At 48.1% G+C, this 18,450-nt stretch overlaps 1 protein-coding gene across 4 annotated transcripts in view; it reads left to right on the top strand.

Annotated features, from left to right (window-relative positions):
• The first annotated feature begins 255 nt into the window (after window positions 1-255).
• Cep250 (centrosomal protein 250) overlaps window positions 256-18,450 on the top strand; it is a 50,646-nt gene continuing 32,451 nt past the window's right edge. For all 4 annotated transcript variants that reach the window (XM_041670417.1, XM_041670416.1, XM_041670414.1 and 1 more), the window contains exons 1-12: window positions 256-374; window positions 6,959-7,241; window positions 9,035-9,091; window positions 9,839-9,921; window positions 10,212-10,377; window positions 11,107-11,213; window positions 11,426-11,677; window positions 13,688-13,784; window positions 14,880-14,987; window positions 16,009-16,167; window positions 16,625-16,803; window positions 17,278-17,460. In XM_041670417.1, coding sequence (XP_041526351.1) covers window positions 7,059-7,241; window positions 9,035-9,091; window positions 9,839-9,921; window positions 10,212-10,377; window positions 11,107-11,213; window positions 11,426-11,677; window positions 13,688-13,784; window positions 14,880-14,987; window positions 16,009-16,167; window positions 16,625-16,803; window positions 17,278-17,460 — 1,574 coding nt within the window. In that variant the 5' untranslated portion in view covers window positions 256-374; window positions 6,959-7,058. The remainder of the gene's footprint in view (window positions 375-6,958; window positions 7,242-9,034; window positions 9,092-9,838; window positions 9,922-10,211; window positions 10,378-11,106; window positions 11,214-11,425; window positions 11,678-13,687; window positions 13,785-14,879; window positions 14,988-16,008; window positions 16,168-16,624; window positions 16,804-17,277; window positions 17,461-18,450) is intronic.

Below are 18,450 nucleotides of genomic sequence, written 5' to 3'. Positions count from 1 at the left end.
ACTCTGAAGCCGCGGGCGGAAGTCGGAGAGCGGGTGTTTCTTCTCCCCTCTGAACGTTCAGTGCTAGAATCCAGACACTGTGGCTGTGTCTATTTCTGGAGAGCGCTCGTGTGTCTCACTATACCCCCTTTTCCTTTTTGAGACTCTTTAGGAAGTTGGCTGCCAGTACCTAATATGGCGAGAGGCGCAGCCTCGGCGCGCCGGCTCCCGGCGCTCGGCTCCGCTGGGCCGTCCCCCAAGAAAGGGCGGGAGTTTGGGGGGCGGGGCCTGGCCGCCGGGCTGAGGGCCGCCCCGGGCCTGGCCGCCGGGTTGCTGTTTCGCTTCTGCGGTTGCTGAGGAGCACTCGGGGATTCCCGGGGACCGGCGCTGCAGAGGTGGGTCTGGGGCAGGCGGGAGGTGCCGAGTCTAACGGTCCAGAGCCCGGGTGCCCGCGGGAATCTCGCCTGGGCAGCGGCTGGGCAGGGGTCCAGGCCTGCCTGCCTGAGCTCCCTGCTGCAGCCACAGCTCCGGAGAACTGCACCCCAGGGTGGCCCACAGCCGTAGCCAGGGCTAACCGGCTAAGACGCTGCGTTCCCTGCAGATCTCACTTCATGCTCCCCCGAGCTTCGCAGCGCCCTGTGCCCCTTAGGCTTTGCACGTGATCTACCCCTTGAAAGTCCGGTCCCAGTCCTCTGCTCCCTCTCAGATTCCTAATTCCTCAGGACCCAGCTCGAAGACCACTTCCTCACTTCTTCAGAATCTTTCCTAGAGGCCTGCTCCAGGCACAGCTAATCTCGATTCTTGGGTTTTGCCATCTTTGCTCAAGTCAATGTTCTTCCCCTGGCTCATGTTTGGGGCTTGTTTATTAGAAGTCATGTCTTTTTTTCAGCTCTGTGTCCCACGATGATAGTAAAGTTACTGAATGGTCACAAGATGACAGCTCTGCTAAATGCGTTACCTGCAAAGGCCCCGTTAATTCACGCAGCGATCTACGATGTGGGTTCCATTTGTTCACATTTTATGCATGAAGAAATAAGCCCTCATAAATCAAGTTAGAGCTAGAATCTGCCAATGTAAATGATTGATAACTTAACTAGATTGTCTTTGAGTTGCTGTTTTTACTTTAGCCAGTAAGATACGGAGGCCAGGGTTAAAATTCACATTTTACTAAAAGGGCTTTTGTAATGGGAATTGGACCTAGGGTCTTTTGCGTGCTGACCAGTGTTCTGCCACTGAGCTAATCCAAGCCCTCTTTTTACTTTTTTATTTTGAGACAAGGTGTTACCAATTTACCAAGGCTTGATTTGAACTTGATGTCGTCTTGTCTTGGCCTCCTTAGAAGCTGAGATTTCAGGTCTTGGACATCCAAGGCCAGGCGCTGAGAAGGCTTATAAAGGAGAATTGATCTTACCAGATCAATAGAATTCATAACAAAAATAATCAAGATGAGATCTGGGTTGTCCTACTGATACACTGACAGCCCGTGTTCTTCCAGGAACATTCTTCTGTACTTTGCTCCTTCAACTCCAGAAAGCTTTAGACATGGATGCCATCGCTTCCTGCCCCATTGGGAAATGCTCCGTGGGGCTGTGATTTTAATTTTTGGCTTTGACAGCTAATGAGATGAGTGTAGAATCTGGAATCAGATTAGAATTTGGTTTCTACTTTGCCACTAACTAGTTGTGTTTCTTCCTTAAAAAAAAAAAAAAGGTGTGTGTGTGTGTGGAGTTGTGCCCTGATGTACACAGGGAGGCTAGAAGACAGCTTTGAGGAGTTGGGGCCTCCTTCCACCTTCATGGGGGGTCACACTCGAGTCATCAGGCCTCCCTTTCCCTGCTGAGCCATGCTCCCATTTCACTTTCCATCTAAAAATCATATTCACTTTTAATTTTGTATGTGGGGTGCACGTGAACTCTGAGGCCTTAGATCTGGAGCTGGAGTTAGAGGCAGCTGTCAGCTGCCCAGAGTGGGCGATGAAAATTGGATTTGGATCCCCTGCAAGATCAATATGGCTCTTAACCAAAGAACCATCTCCTGCCGGGCGGTGGTGGCGCACGCCTTTAATCCCAGCACTCGGGAGGCAGAGGCAGGCGGATCTCTGTGAGTTCGAGACCAGCCTGGTCTACAAGAGCTAGTTCCAGGACAGGCTCCAAAACCACAGAGAAACCCTGTCTCGAAAAACCAAAAAAAAAAAAAAAAAAAAAAAAAAGAACCATCTCCTTCATACTTCCGTATTTTGTTTTGTTTTGCTTTGTTTCATTGTTTGTTTGTTTTTTGAGACAGTGTCTCCACGTAGCTCTGGCTGTCCTGGAACTCATTCTTGTAGACCTGACTGGCCTCAAACTTAGAAATCCACCTGTTTCTGCCTCATGAGTGCTGAGATTAAAGACATGGGCTATGATACCCGCTCACACTAACATTTTTTAAAACACTGGTTTTCCTCCATTCTTTCTTCTTCTTCTTCTTCTTCTTCTTCTTCTTCTTCTTCTTCTTCTTCAGGATTTTATTTATTTTTATTTTGTATGTATGAGTGCTTTGCCTACATGTATGTATGCGCACCATCTGTGTGCCTGGTGCCATCAGAAGTCAGAAGAGGACCTCAAGCCCTCTGGAGCTGGACTTGCAGATGGTTGTTAGTCACTAGTGAGTGTTAAGAATGGAACCCAGCTCTTCAAGAACAAGTCTTCCTAATTGTGGAGCCCTGAATCTTAGTTTTCTTGATTGTAAAATGAGGATAGTAATTTTTTTTTTCAAGACAAGGTTTCTTTGTATCACAGCTCTGGCTATCCTGAAACTCATTTTGTAGCCAGGGTGACCTCAAATTCTCAGAGATGCTCCTGCCTCTGCCTCACAAGTGCTGGCATTAAAGGATGATCCACCACTGCCCAGCTGAGACAGTAATCCTATACTGCTAAGGTTTTTTGTTTGTTTGTTTGTTTTTGGTGTTTGTGTTCTTTTTTTTGATAATGAAGGTTGCAACTGATTATTTTGAGAGTTAAACACTGTACACACTATACATGATCTTACTTTTGCTTTATGAATGGTTATGGAGCTGCCAACACTTTGTAAAACATGAGGATCATGTTACTTAATGTTAGCTATCAGCCAGTCAGGTTTATTGGGCACTTCATACACACCAGGTCTATTTTAGGAGCTTGGAATACAGCATTTAGTGAAGTGATGTTAGCTGGGGTGACGGTACACATTTGTAATCTAAGTACTTGGAAGGCAGAAACTAGATTCACGAGTTCTAGGTCAGCCTGAGCCACTGTAGCAAGACACCGTCTCAAGCAAAGAGAAAACAGTATTCCTGTACTGGCGGGGTTTACATTTTGTAAGTTGTTGCACATAATAATTAGAGGCTGCTAGACATGGTAAGTAGAATTGCCAGTGCTTGTGTCTGGGAGTGGTGTCACTTTACACGACACAGCTTACTAAAAAAGTGACAGTTGATCGGAGACCTGGTTAGAGGTTTCACTAATACATGAGCGCGGCTCCTGCTGTGTTCTAAGCACAGGAGGGTGGCTGGCTATGTGGTCGGAGGCATGGCCAAGGAGGTGAGAGAGGATTAATTCATTTGGCTAAGATGGGTCAATTAGGACTCTACGGACGATTATAAAGATCTTTAACTGTAGTTGACTGTTACCTAGGGTTTGGGGGGTTTTGTTTTTTGAGACAGGGGGTCTATGTGTAGCCCAGGCTGCCTTCAAACTTACTACGTAGTCCATGGAAGACTCTAACTTTGACACTCCTTCTGCCTCAACCTCACAAGTGCCAGGATTTTAGGCATGTCCCACCATGCTTGGCTGCTTATGTTTTGTTTGTTTGTTTTATTTTGTGTGCTTGTGTGTGTGCAAGTGTGTGCTACAGTTCTCGGGTAGAGGTTAGAGAACAACTTTATGGGGCAATTCTCTCCTTCCACTCTGGGTTCTGTGGACTGAATTCAGGCCGTCGGGATGGTAACAAGTACTTTTACTCCCCGAGACACCTCAGCAGCCCTGTTGTGTTTTTAAAAGGATCCTGTAACTGTTCTGTTGAGGAAAAGCAAAACAAGACAGACTTTAGGAGGTATCACGAGCACCGAGGAAGCTTTGGCCGTGCTCCAGTTACAAGGAATTATCCTGAGTTTGGTATTAAGGGGCAGTTGTTTATGGTCTCACACAGCCACTGTGGGTCGGAAGTTGGAGCAGATTAGCTAGTGTTTCTGGCTTAGGAGACACAGGCAAGGCTGACAGTGATCTGAGGTTTCAACCAGAGGCTGGAAAATCTGCTTCCAAGATGCCTCACTCACAAGGCTGTTGGCAGAACTCCCAATGCTTTCTCCTGGGCCTCCTCAGAGGTACTTGTGTGTCCTCAGGACAGAGCAGGTTTTTCTCCAGAGAGTTGTTCAGAAGAGTAAGCGAGCAACAAGCCACAGTGCCTTCTGTGAGCTCATCTCAGAAGGCATTTCTACTTAAACATTCTTTTGTTTGTTTGTTTGTTTGGTTGGTTGGTTGGTTGGTTGATTTTCAAGACAGGGTTTCTCTGTAGCTTTGGAGCCTGTCCCAGAACTAGCTCTTGTAGACCAGGCTAGCTTCAAAATCAGAGAGATCCGCCTGCCTCTGCCTCCCAAGTGCTGGGATTAAAGGTGTGCACTACAACTACCCGGCATTACTTAAACATTTTTTAAAGATTTATTTTATTATTTTACGTGTATGGATGTTTTGCCTGCACGTATGTATGCGCATTACATATATGTCCTCAGAAGTCAGAAAAGGGTGTTGGAGCCCCGGGCGCTGGAGTTACAGATGGTAACTCCACCATCTGGGGGCTGAGACTGAACGCTGGTCTTCTGCAAGAACATCAAGTGCTCTTGGCTGATGAGCCACTGTCTAGTGTTAGTCGTTTCTACTTTAGTCATACTACACTCAAAGAGAAAAGTTGGTTTCCCATTTTAATTTTAGACTTGATTTGATGTAACCAGGTTAACCTTGAACTCACTATATAACTGAAAATGACTTTAACCACTAGATCCTTCTGCTTGACCTCCTGACTGCCCAAGCTGTACTACAGCCAAATTAGGCTCCTCTCATTTTCGGTGGTGGTAGTGGTGAGGATAGTAGTTGGGTGGGTTTTTTTTTGTTGTTGTTGTTTTCTTTTTCTGTTCTTGTTTTATGTGTGTAGTGTATGTGCAGGTGCATATCCACGTTCACTGTGCAGGAGCAGAGATTAATATTGAGTGTCTCCCCTGATTTTATTCCACCTTATATGTTGAGTCAGGGTCTTGTATTTGAATGCAGAACGCACCAATTTTAGCTAATGGAGATAGTCGTCAGTGCTACCTAGGAAGTGAGTGTATAGAGAGACTCAGGGCTGAGCCCTGGAACCCTCAGTCTTATTTATTTATTTATTTATTTATTTATTTATTTATTGTGTATACAACATTCTGCCTCCATGTATGCCCACACACTAGAAGAGGGCACCAGATCTCATTACAGATGGTTGTGAGCCACCATGTGGTTGCTGGGAATTGAACTCAGGACCTCTGGAAGAGCAGCCGGTGCTCTTAATCACTGAGCCATCTCTCCAGCCCCAACCCTCAGTCTTTAGATGATGGAGAGGCAGGAGATCTCGGGTCATGGCCTTGATTGTTAGTAGCCTGGTTATTCAGAAGAGCCAGAAAGGCTTATTGTGTGTGCGTCCTTTCGATCATGAATGTTGGCATCTGTTTTTGAATTTTTTAAATTTTTATGGAATAGTAGCACACACCTATAATTACAACACTTGGGAGGTAGAGGCAGGAGAGTCAGGAGTTTGAAGTCATCTTCAGCTACATACAAGTTTCAGGCCAACTTGGGCTGTATGAAACCCTATCTAAAAATAAAAGAAAGAAGAAGAGAAAAAGAGAGAGAGAAAGAGCCTGCAGGACACTAAATTTATAACCGTTGGACTAAGGTTGAGGCCTGCCGAGAGTGGGGCCCATACACGTTTCTTTAGTGTGTATGACTGACAACTGGCTGTGGCTAAAGTGAACTGGACAGTTGTTACTGTTGAGACACTCACACTTTGGTAGCAAAGACAGACAATTGCTGATGGCAAAGACGGGCAGACAGTGGTGGTGCACTCCTTTAATCCCAGCACGTGGGAGACAACCAGGGCCAATCAGAGAAAGCCTGTCTCAAAAGGTAGCATAGACATTAGAACACCTATTTTTGAATACAGTTAAATGTGTATGTGAGCAGGAGACTGTGAGTGTGTATGTGCACACATACACATGTATAACTGTCAAAATTTGACGTCTTCAAGGCTTCATCTGGGTGGGCAGGTAGGAGGTAGACTGAGCCATGACGTACTCATATTCTGGTACATGAAAAAGATTTGGCGTTCTAGAAACTTTTGTGTGTGCACATGCCACATTGAATTTAATTGTTGTGTCTTCGCCTTTGCCAAACTGACAGCACCTTCACGATTGATTCTACAGATTGCTGTGGGCCATGTGTCGGACAGAGGGTGCAGTGGCATAGCCGGGGCTCTTAGCTTCAGGTTGGGTCCCAAAGGCACACATGGAAGCGGGAGTCCTCTGACAGTGCCCATCATAGCTCCTCTTAAAGGGTAGGGTCCATCCTAGTCTTTTCAAAGTTCTGAAGAGGGGACTGGAGAGGTGGCTCGTTGGTTAAGAGCACTTGCTGATCTTGCAGAGGACACGGTTTTAGTTCCCAGTACCCACATGGTAGCTCACAACCATCTGTAACTCCAGTTCCTGGGTATTGATGTTCTTTTTGGCCTCTTCAGGTACCAAGACCACACATGATGCATATAAGTGCATTCTGGCAAAACACTCAACGCACATAAAAATAAATATTTAAAAAGGAAGCTCTGAGGAGTCCTGTAATAAAGGAACTTATTTACTTCATTCAGCCAGATTCACCCCACTTAATGTTTGCTGAGTAATTTTGAGAAACCTAGCCTTTTCGATTTTCTTGTATGTTTTGGTCTCTAGCTCAAGAGGAGATCTAAGACACATAGATCAATGGTTAGACTCCCTGCTGCAAGCAATCTGTAGCCACATAGGAACTGTGAGTCTGTTCTCGGATGCTCGCATGGAGACAGGAAGCCCCAGGTTGAACATGAAGCCCCAGCCATTGCAGCTGGTGCTAGAGGAGCAGGTGCTGGCACTGCAGCAGCAAATGGCAGAGAACCAGGCCGCCTCCTGGAGGAAGCTGAAGAACTCCCAAGATGCCCAGAAGAGGCAAGCCACCCTTGTGAGAAAGCTGCAAGCCAAGGTGAGGCAGCTGCCCCTCTGGGGAAGGGAAAACAAAGCCCCACACCAAGTTAAGTGCCAGAGTGGGGTGAGGGCTGGATGAGGGAGAGACCGTGGAGGGGAATGGACCAAACATCCTGGTGAGAAGGGCCCAGATATTCACCTTTCAACCATAGCCTCTCCTCTGATGGTCACACTATGCCAGGAAGTTGGTTTGTGTTCCTTTCAATCTGACATTCACAATAATTAGTTGTCTAGGTTTGTTCTGTTAGACTAGAGCAATGGCCCTCAGCCTTTCTAATGCTGAAACCCTTTTAATACAGCTCCTCGTGTTGTGGCGACCCCAACCATAAACTTGTTTTCTATGCTACTTCATAACTGTATTTTTGCAAATATCTGTGTTTTCTGATGGTCTTAGGTGACCTTTGTGAAAGGGTTGTTTGACTCTGTCACGGGGGTCACGACCCACAGGATGAGACCTGCTAGTCTAGAACTAAGCCCAAACTCAGTCTACAAGGCATATAGAAAATAAGTGTGAGTGAATACGGAAACAAGGGGTCACTGTTGGGTATCCTTGTCTATCACTCTTCACGCTATTGTGTATTGTATGCATATGTCTGTGTAAGTGTATCGTGTGTGTTGATGCCCTTGGGGGCTGGAGTTACAGGCAGTTGTGAGCCATGCATGGTGCTGGGTGCTGGGCACCAAATTTGGATCCTCTGAAAGAACAGCAAGCTTTTTTTTTTTAATATTTATTTATTTATTATGTATACAACATTCTGCCTCCATGTATGCCCGCACGCCAGAACAGGGCACCAGATCTCAGTACAGATGGTTGTGAGCCACCATGTGGTTGCTGGGAATTGAACTCAGGACCTCTGGAAGAGCAGCCAGTACTCTTAACCTCTGAGCCATCTCTCCAGCCCCCAACAGCAAGCTTTTAAGCACTGATCTGTCTTCAACCTCCACCACATTTTTAGGACAGGGTCTCTCTCTGAACTGGAGCTCATAGATTCTGCAGGCCGGCTGGCCAGGGAGCTCCAGGGAATCTGCTGCCTCAGCACTGGGATGGTGGCTTTTTATGCTGGGGATCTGAACTTGGGTCTTGATGCTTGCACAGTAAGCATTTTACTTTTGATTTATTTATTTATTTTACTTTTGAGTTAGGGTTTCTCTGTGTAGCTTTGGATGCCCTAGAACTAACTCTGTAGACCAGGCTGGCCTCAAACTCAGAGATCCACCTGCCTCTGCCTCCTGAGCTGGAATTAAAGGCGTGTGCCACCACCAACAGGCACATTTTACTGACCAAGCTATCTCACCAGCCCCTTGGAAATATTGATTTCAAAAAAGAAAAAAGTCCTTGTGTAAGTGGGGGAGTGTAAGCATGCACACACCTGACACGGGTCGAGGTCAGGGGCCATCTCCAGGTGTCCACCATGCTTCTACCCTGCTGAGAGAGGGTCTCTTTGTTTGCCACAGTGTGCCTCAGGTGAACTATCCAGTGAGCTCCGGAGATGCTCCTGTCTCTGCCTCCTGTCTTGCCAAAGGAGTGCTCGCCCAGAGACACACACTACACATCTGGCTGTACTTGAGTTCCGGGGATCTGAGTTCAGGCGTTAGGATGCTTGCACAGCAAGTGCTTCCCCACGGAGCCACCTCCCCGGAAAGTATTATTTAAACACTCAGCTGGATACTGTTAAGATACTTCACCGTCACCACCCGCTTCCCGTGTTCACAGCAGATTTGCCCACGAACCCTGGAGCCTTGGCTTGTGTTGTTTACACACGTGCTCAGGGCCTGCTCTTTTTGCTTTAGGTTTTACAGTACCGGAGCTGGTGTCAAGAGCTGGAGAAGCGCCTAGAAGCCACCGGAGTAAGTGAGGTTGAGTTCTGGACTTCCCCTGAGAAATTCCATCCCATGGTTTTCCTTTTATAAATGCAGATTCTGGGGACTTAACATAGTCGAATGGGCATGTAGACTCATAAGGGAAATTCATTTTTCACCCAGCAGGGGTCAGTGTTTATACGTTAGGAAGATGCACGCCTCTGCATGCCTCTAAGTGTGCCTGCAGTAGAGGGATATGTTTGTTCCCTGGGTAGGACTGGCTTTGAAAGACCCTTATGTCACTCTCTGTTCCAGCTTTCTTAGGCTTCTCCTCATTCCCTCTAGTAAACGTCTCAGAAGAAGGAAAACCAGAATGTGTTGAGCACCTTCTGTGCAGGCCAGGGCACCACTAGGCATTTTGTATTGTGTCACGGGGCTTGCAGACTCTCTGAGAAGAATGACAGCCACCTTCGCTTTGTGGTCTGGAGACGATGAGTAACTTCCCGAGGTCCAAATCAGTGGACTAGAAGTTAGGGCCATAGTGAAACATGCAGCTTACGCTCCTCGGGTTAGGTGCCGTTTGCCATAAGTTCCATCTTTTAGGGCTGGGGATTGGTTCACTCTGGAGAAGGAGTGCAGTGTGTTTGCTTTCATGACAGTGACTGAGAAAAGAAGCAAATTGCTCCCAAGAGAAAGAATAAGAAAGGAAGTGGGCTGCTGTCGAAGAAGGCATCAGGGAATTGTCTTGGGTGATGTTTTTGTGTGGTATTCTAAGGCCTGTCTCTGTCTCTTAAGGGACTGATCCCTCAGCGGTGGGAAGGTGCAGAAGAGCCAAACCTGGAACAGCTGCTGGTCCGGCTGGAGGAGGAGCAGCAGAGGTGATGGACCCCAGCCTTCCTGAGCTGACTGGTCATGCAGAGGGTGGAAAGGCTGACCATGTGGTGGAAAATGCTGGGCGTGGTGGTTCATGTGGGTAGTAGGGCAGGCAGAAAGCAAAAAGAGAGGGAGGGAGGAAAAGGGCGCTTGGGAACCTTGTGTTCTGAGGGCAAACAGGATTCCAGTCCTCTGGTTCCTGGTGATGGAAAGTTGTGTTCACTGTCTTAATCCCAGGAGCGAGGGTGGGACCAGACCTTTATTTCGTCCTTGCTCTTCTCAATTCCCAGTGCAGGTGTGAGAGTCTAGTGGAAGTGAACACGGAGCTTCGGCTGCACATGGAGAAAGCCGATGTGGTGAATAAGGCCCTTCAGGAAGATGTGGAGAAATTGACAGTGGACTGGAGTCGGGCCCGGGACGAGCTAGTGAGGAAAGAGAGCCAGTGGCGGATGGAGCAGGAGGTACGGGAAACAGGAGTGGTGTGTGCACTCTGGGTGCTATTCTAGGCAGCGCTGGAAAGGGTTAACTCTTAGACCTGGGTGGAAACTGATCTGTCATTGTTCCAGCCTCTGCTTAGCCTGCCCAGGCTGACAGCTGTGCCCTGTTTCAGCTTTCTTCCTAGTTCTGCCTACTCTGGGCTTTGCTGGCAGGTAGCAGAACACTCAGCTCTTGCAAACGCGAGTAGCCTAGCTTTCAAATGAATCTGAAAACTTACTGATTGCCCTTGTCTGGAGGTCTGCCTAGCTAGATGCTAAAAAGGTAGCTGCTGGATTAAATGGAAGAGAAAACATAGTTATGGACCTTGGGAAATTTTTCAGTCACAGCTATAGACGGCAAATGTTTCCTGAACCCTTGCTGGGTGCTGGGTCTGGGTGATTTACATGTATTAGATACCCAGTTCTCCTGCCAATGGTAATAACTCCCATTTGCCAAGCTGCCACTGCATGTCCTTTTCTGTTCTGGCCAAGTGGAAGGCCATTTTTCACACAGGGCCCTTTAACCTCTTGAACCTCACTGCCAACTTTAGCAAGCCCTTTGGTGTAGCCTGAATGTAGACACCCATTCATAAGCTGTCTCCTCGAAGTCCTTCCCTTCCGTCACCTTCACGCAGCAGCCATAAAGAATCTAGGACTCTTGTGTTGCTGCAGGGTCCCCTGCCCTTGGGTATGACTTGGGGTTTCTGAACACAGTTCTTCAAGGGCTATTTGAAAGGTGAACATGGCCGTCTGCTCAGTCTGTGGCGTGAGGTGGTGACCTTCCGACGTCACTTCCTGAAAATGAAGTCAGCTACTGACAGGTCAGTATGGGAATGAGAAGAGCTGAGCTGGACATAAGGCAGCAGGCTCTGTAGGAGAGGATCTGGGGGCAGTAGGCATGGGCTAAGAGGGTGAGCTGCTGTTACTAGATACAGATGACCCTCTCAGACCTGCCCCTTAGGCTTGCTGGGCCTTGTGGCCCAGCTCTCTCCCTTGCTTCCTTGGAGTCTTCATTGTTCCTTCCTGTGCTCAGAGATCTGACAGAGCTAAAGGCTGAACATGCCAGGCTTTCGGGGTCCCTGCTGACCTGTTGTCTGCGCATGACCGTGAGAGCTCAGTCTCGTGAATCCAGTGGCTCTGGGAGAACCGAGGAGAGTGAGCCGGCCCAGCTGCTACTGCTAGTAGCTAAGACCCAGGCGCTGGAGAAGGAAGCCCACGAGAAGAGCCAGGAGTTGAGACAGCTGAAGAGCCAAGGGGATCTGGAGAAGGCTGAGCTCCGGGACCGGTATGGCATCACGTGGTCCCAGGACGAATTTACTGAGGGAAAGCTGACTCCCTAAAGAGTTGTGGGTAGGCAGAAAAGATGTCAAGAACACACCCACCCTGAGAGGGGAAGGAAATGTGACCTCTGAGTCCCATTAGGAACCCAGTGTCTCAGTTGGGGTCTGTTACTGTCCCCCAGCTACCTTGCAGCTCAGTCCCTCTCCTGATAGTTTGTGCTGCTAGCTGTTCTCTGCCGACAGCATCTCCCCGCAGCCATGCTCCTCCACATGCTGTCTCCTCGTGTATGGCCTGAGGTTGGGATGCCTCCCTTCTTCCCTCTGCCTTGCCCTTTAAGGTGGAGTTCAATGTCCCCTCTCCTGTGACTTCTCTGACTTCAGTAGCTTTTAGTCCTGTGAGTTTTTTGGCTTGCCTGTTACAGCACTAATCTTCACTGTATCTCTTTAGTTCCTTTATTTCTTTGTATCCCTTCTTTCTTTTGGTGGTGGTGGGTGGGTAGCTTAGTTGTCTTTCTTGTGTTGGGGATTGAACTCGGGGCCTTGCATATCAAACTCTCTACCATTGAGCTATATCCTACCTTGGCTATTTTAACTTTTGGATTATAATAAGTTGGGGTTTTTAAAATAATAAGAAGGGAAGACATGAGTAAAGTGCCACTGACTATCAAGGCACAGTCTGTGTGTCATGGCTAGGGTTCTGTCCCTATCTATTGGTGGGACATAAGTTGGTGTGTACATAAACTGGGGACAATTTTGTTTTCTTTTTGCTTTTGGAAACATTAAGAACAAAGATCATATCTTACTAAGTTTGTATCTTTAATGTTTTGTACTTTATCTCTCATATAATAGATAATTATTTGTTGAATGACACAATATTTAAATAAAAGACAATAGAGTGATCTAGGCCCCCAGAGGTGATTCATGATTCATAATAAAATTATTAAGGTTTAAAATTTTCTTTTAGCCAGGTGTGGTAGTCATTACTTTTATTGTTTTTTGTTTTGTTTTGTTTTTGTTTTTGTTTTTGTTTTTTGTCCCAAGAAAGGGTTTCTCTGTGTAGCCCTGGCTGTCCTGGAACTCAGTCTATAGACCAGGCTGACCTCGAACTCAGAGACCTCCTGAGTTCTGGGATTAAAGGCACATGCCACTACTGCCTGACTGGTAGTTGTCACTTTTAATCCCAGCTCTTTAGAGTTATAAGCTGGCTTGAACTCTCTATAAGCCTGGTCTACACAGCAAATTCGAGGCCAACCAGGGCTATGTAGTGAGAGCTTGCCTCCAAAGTGAATAAATGAATGAGTGAATGAATAGATAAATAAAGACTCCTAGGTAACATTAATTTAAGACATATTTGTTAGCCAGGTGTCATGGCTCATGCCTACGATCCTAGTGCTCAGGAGGCTGAGGCAGGCGGATTTCTAGTTCAGGATTATCCTAGACTACATAGAGAATTTCAGGCAAGACTGGGCTACATAGTTAACAAAAACAAAGAGGAAAGAAAGGCATGAGTGTAATACTGCTCCCAAAGCTCTGAGATGCATTGTTAAATGATAGAGCTGCTGATAATTTTGCTGGGCATCATTAGCTATATTGTCTCCCAAGTCATCTGTCCTTTTTCCCTATCAGAGTCAAAACCTTGGGCTGGAGGGACCTTGGGACTATCCCCTGTGGTGTCAATTCTGATGTTCTTATTGGCTTCAGGGTGCTTGACTTCACAATCAAGCAAGGCCTGGAATGGCCTAGGCCAGGGCTTTCCTTCAGCTCTCGGGCCCACAAACGCGTGTTCCAGTCTTGAGATGTGGTAAATCCCTGCATGTGTCTGAGTGGCTTTTGGCTTTCCCCACCAGATCAGAACTCTAGAGTCAGATGTTATTCAGGGAGTAAAAGGACTGGGCATGCCCAAGGGATTCTGGGAGCTGCAGTGGGAGTGTCCGTGTGGGGCTGAGGTGTGTTACGTGTGACTTTGCCCGTGTCCTTGGGCTATCCAGGAGACAGTGCTATGCCTCTTTCCTCAGAGTAACAGAGCTCTCTGCTCTGCTGACCCAGTCTCAGAAGCAGAATGAAGATTATGAGAAGATGGTGAAGGGTCTGAGAGAGACGATGGAGATCCTGGTATGTGATCCTGGGTTGCAAAGGAGCTGCGTGGGTTGACAGGTTCCTTGTCCTTTGTGGACAGTAGTGAATGGCGCCCGTTAGATGGTCCTTGATGAATCCTCCAAAGCTGGAAAGTGAACTTTGGCCAAATCTGAAAATTAGTTAACTCATTCATTTTCCTGTTCAGTAAAACAACTGTCCACTATCCTGACTGTAATCCTGGGGAAACACAGTGGCATAGATATGAAATGTGTCCTGTCTGAGAGAGACTTGTCATAGTGAATTTGAGGCCAGTGTGAGCTACACGAGACCCTAAGGAAAGCTGAAGGGGTGGGAATGAGCAAGGTATCAAGGAAGGGATCTGTGGAGAGCTGAAAAACCAAGTCACATGGGAGACTGCTTACCCTGGAGCAAGGTAGGCTTACTGCCTTCACGTCTCTGAAAGGAGAGTCGATGGCGGAAAGCCATTCATGTTCTCCAGCGTAGAGCCATCACCAGCGGTGGAGGTTGCAGATGAGGTCGTAGGTTTTGGCTCAAGCTGGAGCTGTCACTGGAGTGGTGTGTGTCTTATGAAGAGTGTGGTTGTGCTCACTGACTTAAACGTCTGTCAGGATGTCACAGAAGTGCTGCTCCACCATGGGATGGCAGAGTCCCTGACTCAATTCCGAGTTGCCTTTCATCTCAGCACGTTTTCTGGTCATCGACTTTTGGCAGCTCTGCACCCCTATCCACATGTGTTCCCCTAGTCTCATCTGTGTTGGAGTCCACTAGAAGGCTGACTTGTGCCCCTTTAATTCCTTCTTAACAGGAATGTGCCAACACAGACATCCACAGGACTCAAGTAACAGAATGAGTTACATCAGAGTGCAGAGTTCTGGTTTTCCAAGGCTGTTGTAGTATTTCCCGCTGATAGAACAAGAACTTTAATCCAGGCAGTCATTTAGATTTCTGATCATTTATTCTGAGCCTTTTATTGCCATATTACATTGTTTTCAGACTCCTTGGGAAAGTGTGGTTGACGAAATAGAATATGTCTTGATGGATTTGTGGACAAGAATGGTGAATTCTCCTTGCAGAGTTTGGCTCTCAGACTCTCTTCTGTTCCTTTACCAGGAGACAAACCACGCAGAGCTAATGGAGCAAGAGGCCTCTCTCAGTAGGAGTGCTCAAGAGGAAAAGCTGTCTCTACAGCATGTGATCAAGGCTATAACTCAGGCGCTTGTGAGTGCTCTGTACCTGGACAGGGCCCCCTTCCCCGTGTCCTCTCTGCACCTGGACAGTGCCCCCTTCCCCATGTCCTCTCTGCACCTGGACAGTGCCCCCTTCCCCGTATCCTCTCTGCACCTGGACAGTGCCCCCTTCCCCGTGTCCTCTCTGCACCTGGACAGTGCCCCCTTCCCCGTGTCCTCTCTGCACCTGGACAGTGCCCCCTTCCCCGTGTCCTCTCTGCACCTGGACAGTGCCCCCTTCCCCGTATCCTCTCTGCACCTGGACAGTGCCCCCTTCCCCGTGTCCTCTCTGCACCTGGACAGTGCCCCCTCCCCCGTGTCCTCTCTGCACCTGGACAGTGCCCCCTTCCCCGTGTCCTCTCTGCACCTGGACAGTGCCCCCTCCCCCGTGTCCTCTCTGCACCTGGACAGTGCCCCCTCCCCCGTGTCCTCTCTGCACCTGGACAGTGCCCCCTTCCCCGTGTCCTCTCTGCACCTGGACAGTGCCCCCTTCCCCGTGTCCTCTCTGCACCTGGACAGTGCCCCCTTCCCCGTGTCCTCTCTGCACCTGGACAGCGCCCCCTTCCCCGTGTCCTCTCTGCACCTGGACAGTGCCCCCTTCCCCGTGTCCTCTCTGCTGCCTTGATTTCTAGACTGAGGTTTGGTTTGAGGGTCATCATGTAGGATAAGTTCTCTCAGGGACTTGAAGATTGGGACCCTGAGTATAGGTAAGCATTCATGTCCTGACCCTGTGTAGTGGAAAGGTCCTCTATCTTGTTTCTTGTTCTGGTTCTTAGGCCATAGGCTGAATTCTGTCTTTGTCATTGCAACAGCATTTTCTTTCCCTTCCCCTCACTTACTGCCCATAGACGATTGTAGTCTTATTGCTTGGGTGACCAAACATGAAGAGTTGAAGAGACCAGTCATTTTTTGCTCTTAGGGTTCCTGCCTCAGGAATAGGACCTGCAAAGGAAACCTTCAGGCTCCTCTGATCTGTAATGCAAGTCTCTTGGTGACACGTGGTTGCATTTCAGGCCTCAGTGGAAGAAGAGGACACTATGACCCAAAGCTCAGATCATGAGGGCTCATTGCAGTTGGACTGTAGCGGCTTCTCCCCGTTTGATCTCCAGGACCCAGACAAGGCTCTTACTCTGGTGCGCTCGGTGCTGACTCGGAGACAGCAGGCTGTACAGGTGAGAAGCTCCAGAGCTGCTCCTCGGCCCCAGGGACAGGTGCCCAGGGCATGTCTCTCGAGTCTGGAGTATCCCTTTCGGCTGGCACTCATACTGTGTTCGGTTGCACACTAATTTCTCTGTTTGCCCAGTGGTGCCTGTGACCTACAGGTGTCTGTATTGTCCACACCAGTTGCATGTATCTTTGAGTGCTACTAAGCAGAGTCCTGGGAGAGTGTAAATGTCCCCAACTCCAAGCAGCCCTTGCTGTCCCTTATGCTACTCTGTCTGAAGATGGTGGTCTCCAAGACTCTAGAGCCACAGAACCCAGGAACCCTTGGTTCTTTGACATCTCACTTGGCCACATTTCTGATCTCAGCTGGCTGTTGTTACTGTTTCCGGTCCCCTTGCCTTGGAGTCACTTGTTTGGTGTTGGTTCTTTGCTCTGCATCCCGTTTCTGTGGCTCTCCTTTCACAGGACCTCAGGCAGCAGCTTTCAGGCTGCCAGGAGACGATGAGCTTGTTGCAGCAGCAGCACAATCAGTGGAAGGAGGAGGGCAAAGCCCTGAGAGAAAAGCTACACAAGCTCACTGGAGAGCGGGATGCTCTGGCAGGGCAGACTGTGGACCTTCAGGGAGAGGTGGACTCTCTCAGCAAGTGAGTGAGCAGGCTGCTTGTTCCTCCCTTTCGTGTCTGGTTTTTGGAAAGCAAAGCCTTCGTAATTTTATTTTATTCCATGTCTGGTTTTACTGATGGTTTTGCAGGGCTGGGAATCAAACCCCGATCCTTAGTCTTGTTAGGAAAGCACTCTTATGACTGAACTGCATTCTTAGTTCTTAAGTGTCTAGTTCTAGTCCTCATTTAGCCACTTACCCAGCACTGTCCTGTCTTTGTCCCTGGATCCATTAATGATGCTTAAGGCTGCTTTAGTTTTTATTCTATCTTTTGTGGGAAAACCTTTTTGTGTTGGTGTCTTTAAAATCATATAATAAATGGTTTTCTGCTTGAAAAAAGCATTATATATTTTTATAAATGTTAAGAAACAAGCTTCTCTCACCTTTTGCTCTACTAGGTCTTTTTCCACCAGGATCTTTGATCCCCAGGCCTGGACATCTCCGATCTGTATTTCAGGGAGCGAGAACTGCTGCAGAAGGCCAGGGCAGAGCTGCAGCAGCAGCTGGAGGTGCTGGAGCAGGAAGCGTGGCGGCTGCGGAGAGCCAATGTGGAACTGCAGCTGCAGGGGGACTCTGCTCAGGGGGAGAAGCAGGAGCAGCAGGAGGAGCTGCATATGGCTGTCCGCGAGAAGGAACGTCTGTGAGTGTGACTGGGCCCCTGTCACCAGGGCCTGGCCTTCCTTACCCTATCCTTCTCTTAGGAAGTCGAGTGCACGTGGTTCACCTTAGCTCACTACTTCCTCCTTTGTAGGGAGCTGAGGTGGAAAGTCATCAGATGCTGCTGAGTCCCTGTAGGGTATGGGGCTGTGAGGGCCACAAAAACGAGTAAAGATGCTGGCCATGGTCTCGAGGATCTTGAAATCTAATGAGAAGTCGGACAGGCAGACAGCCATGACATGAAAGCTAGAAGACATACGCCGCACAAGAGCTCGAGCTTGGTGTTTTGGAAGAACAGGAGCAATAGTTAATATCGAGAGCCGGGACAACTTTATGGAGGAGGGGTAGACTTTGAGCAGGGCCCTGACCTGTTTTAATTTGTAGGAAAAAGGACCAAGGGGACAGAATAGCAAAGAAAAGGAATAGGAGTTGCGGTGTGTTCAGAGTTAGCTGGCTGTGGAAAGGTAAGACCGCTGGGAAGTGATAGGAAAGTCACTGGTCAGGAAGGGAAGCCAGGGTCATGACCCCAGCTAACCTGTAAAGTCCACTAGGTGATGCTGCAGAAAGGAACTGTAGAGCAGGACAAAGGCTTGGTGCAGATTATGGCTTTGCAGCCAGGATGGATTATTCTCTTGGCAAAATAGAGATGATATTTGAAGAGTTACTGGAAAAATGGGCAATACTTCACAAAATGCTAGCATAAGCTGTCAAGATGGCTCACAGTGAGTTCAGTCACTGACCCCATAGATTGTCCTTTGACCTCCATGTGTGCATTGTGGTTCCCTCCTCACACACAAGTAAATTTAATTAATTTCTTGTTTGTTTGAGACAGGGTCTCATCTGTAGTCCAGGCCAACTGTGAACTCATTTTTTAATGCCAGCAGAGCCCTGGTAGCAGCTCGTTCCTTGGCGTGGTCCCTTCCTGTGCCTTATTCCTTGCGTCTAGTTAGTAAACAGTGGAAGCTTGAGGAAG

Source organism: Microtus oregoni, unplaced genomic scaffold (genome assembly GCF_018167655.1).
Source record: "Microtus oregoni isolate MIOR12 unplaced genomic scaffold, Mior012 000020F_ref0000438, whole genome shotgun sequence".
NCBI classification, from domain to species: domain Eukaryota; kingdom Metazoa; phylum Chordata; class Mammalia; order Rodentia; family Cricetidae; genus Microtus; species Microtus oregoni.
Note: the sequence above shows the minus strand (reverse complement) of the source record. Positions and strands in the feature narration are given on the sequence as shown.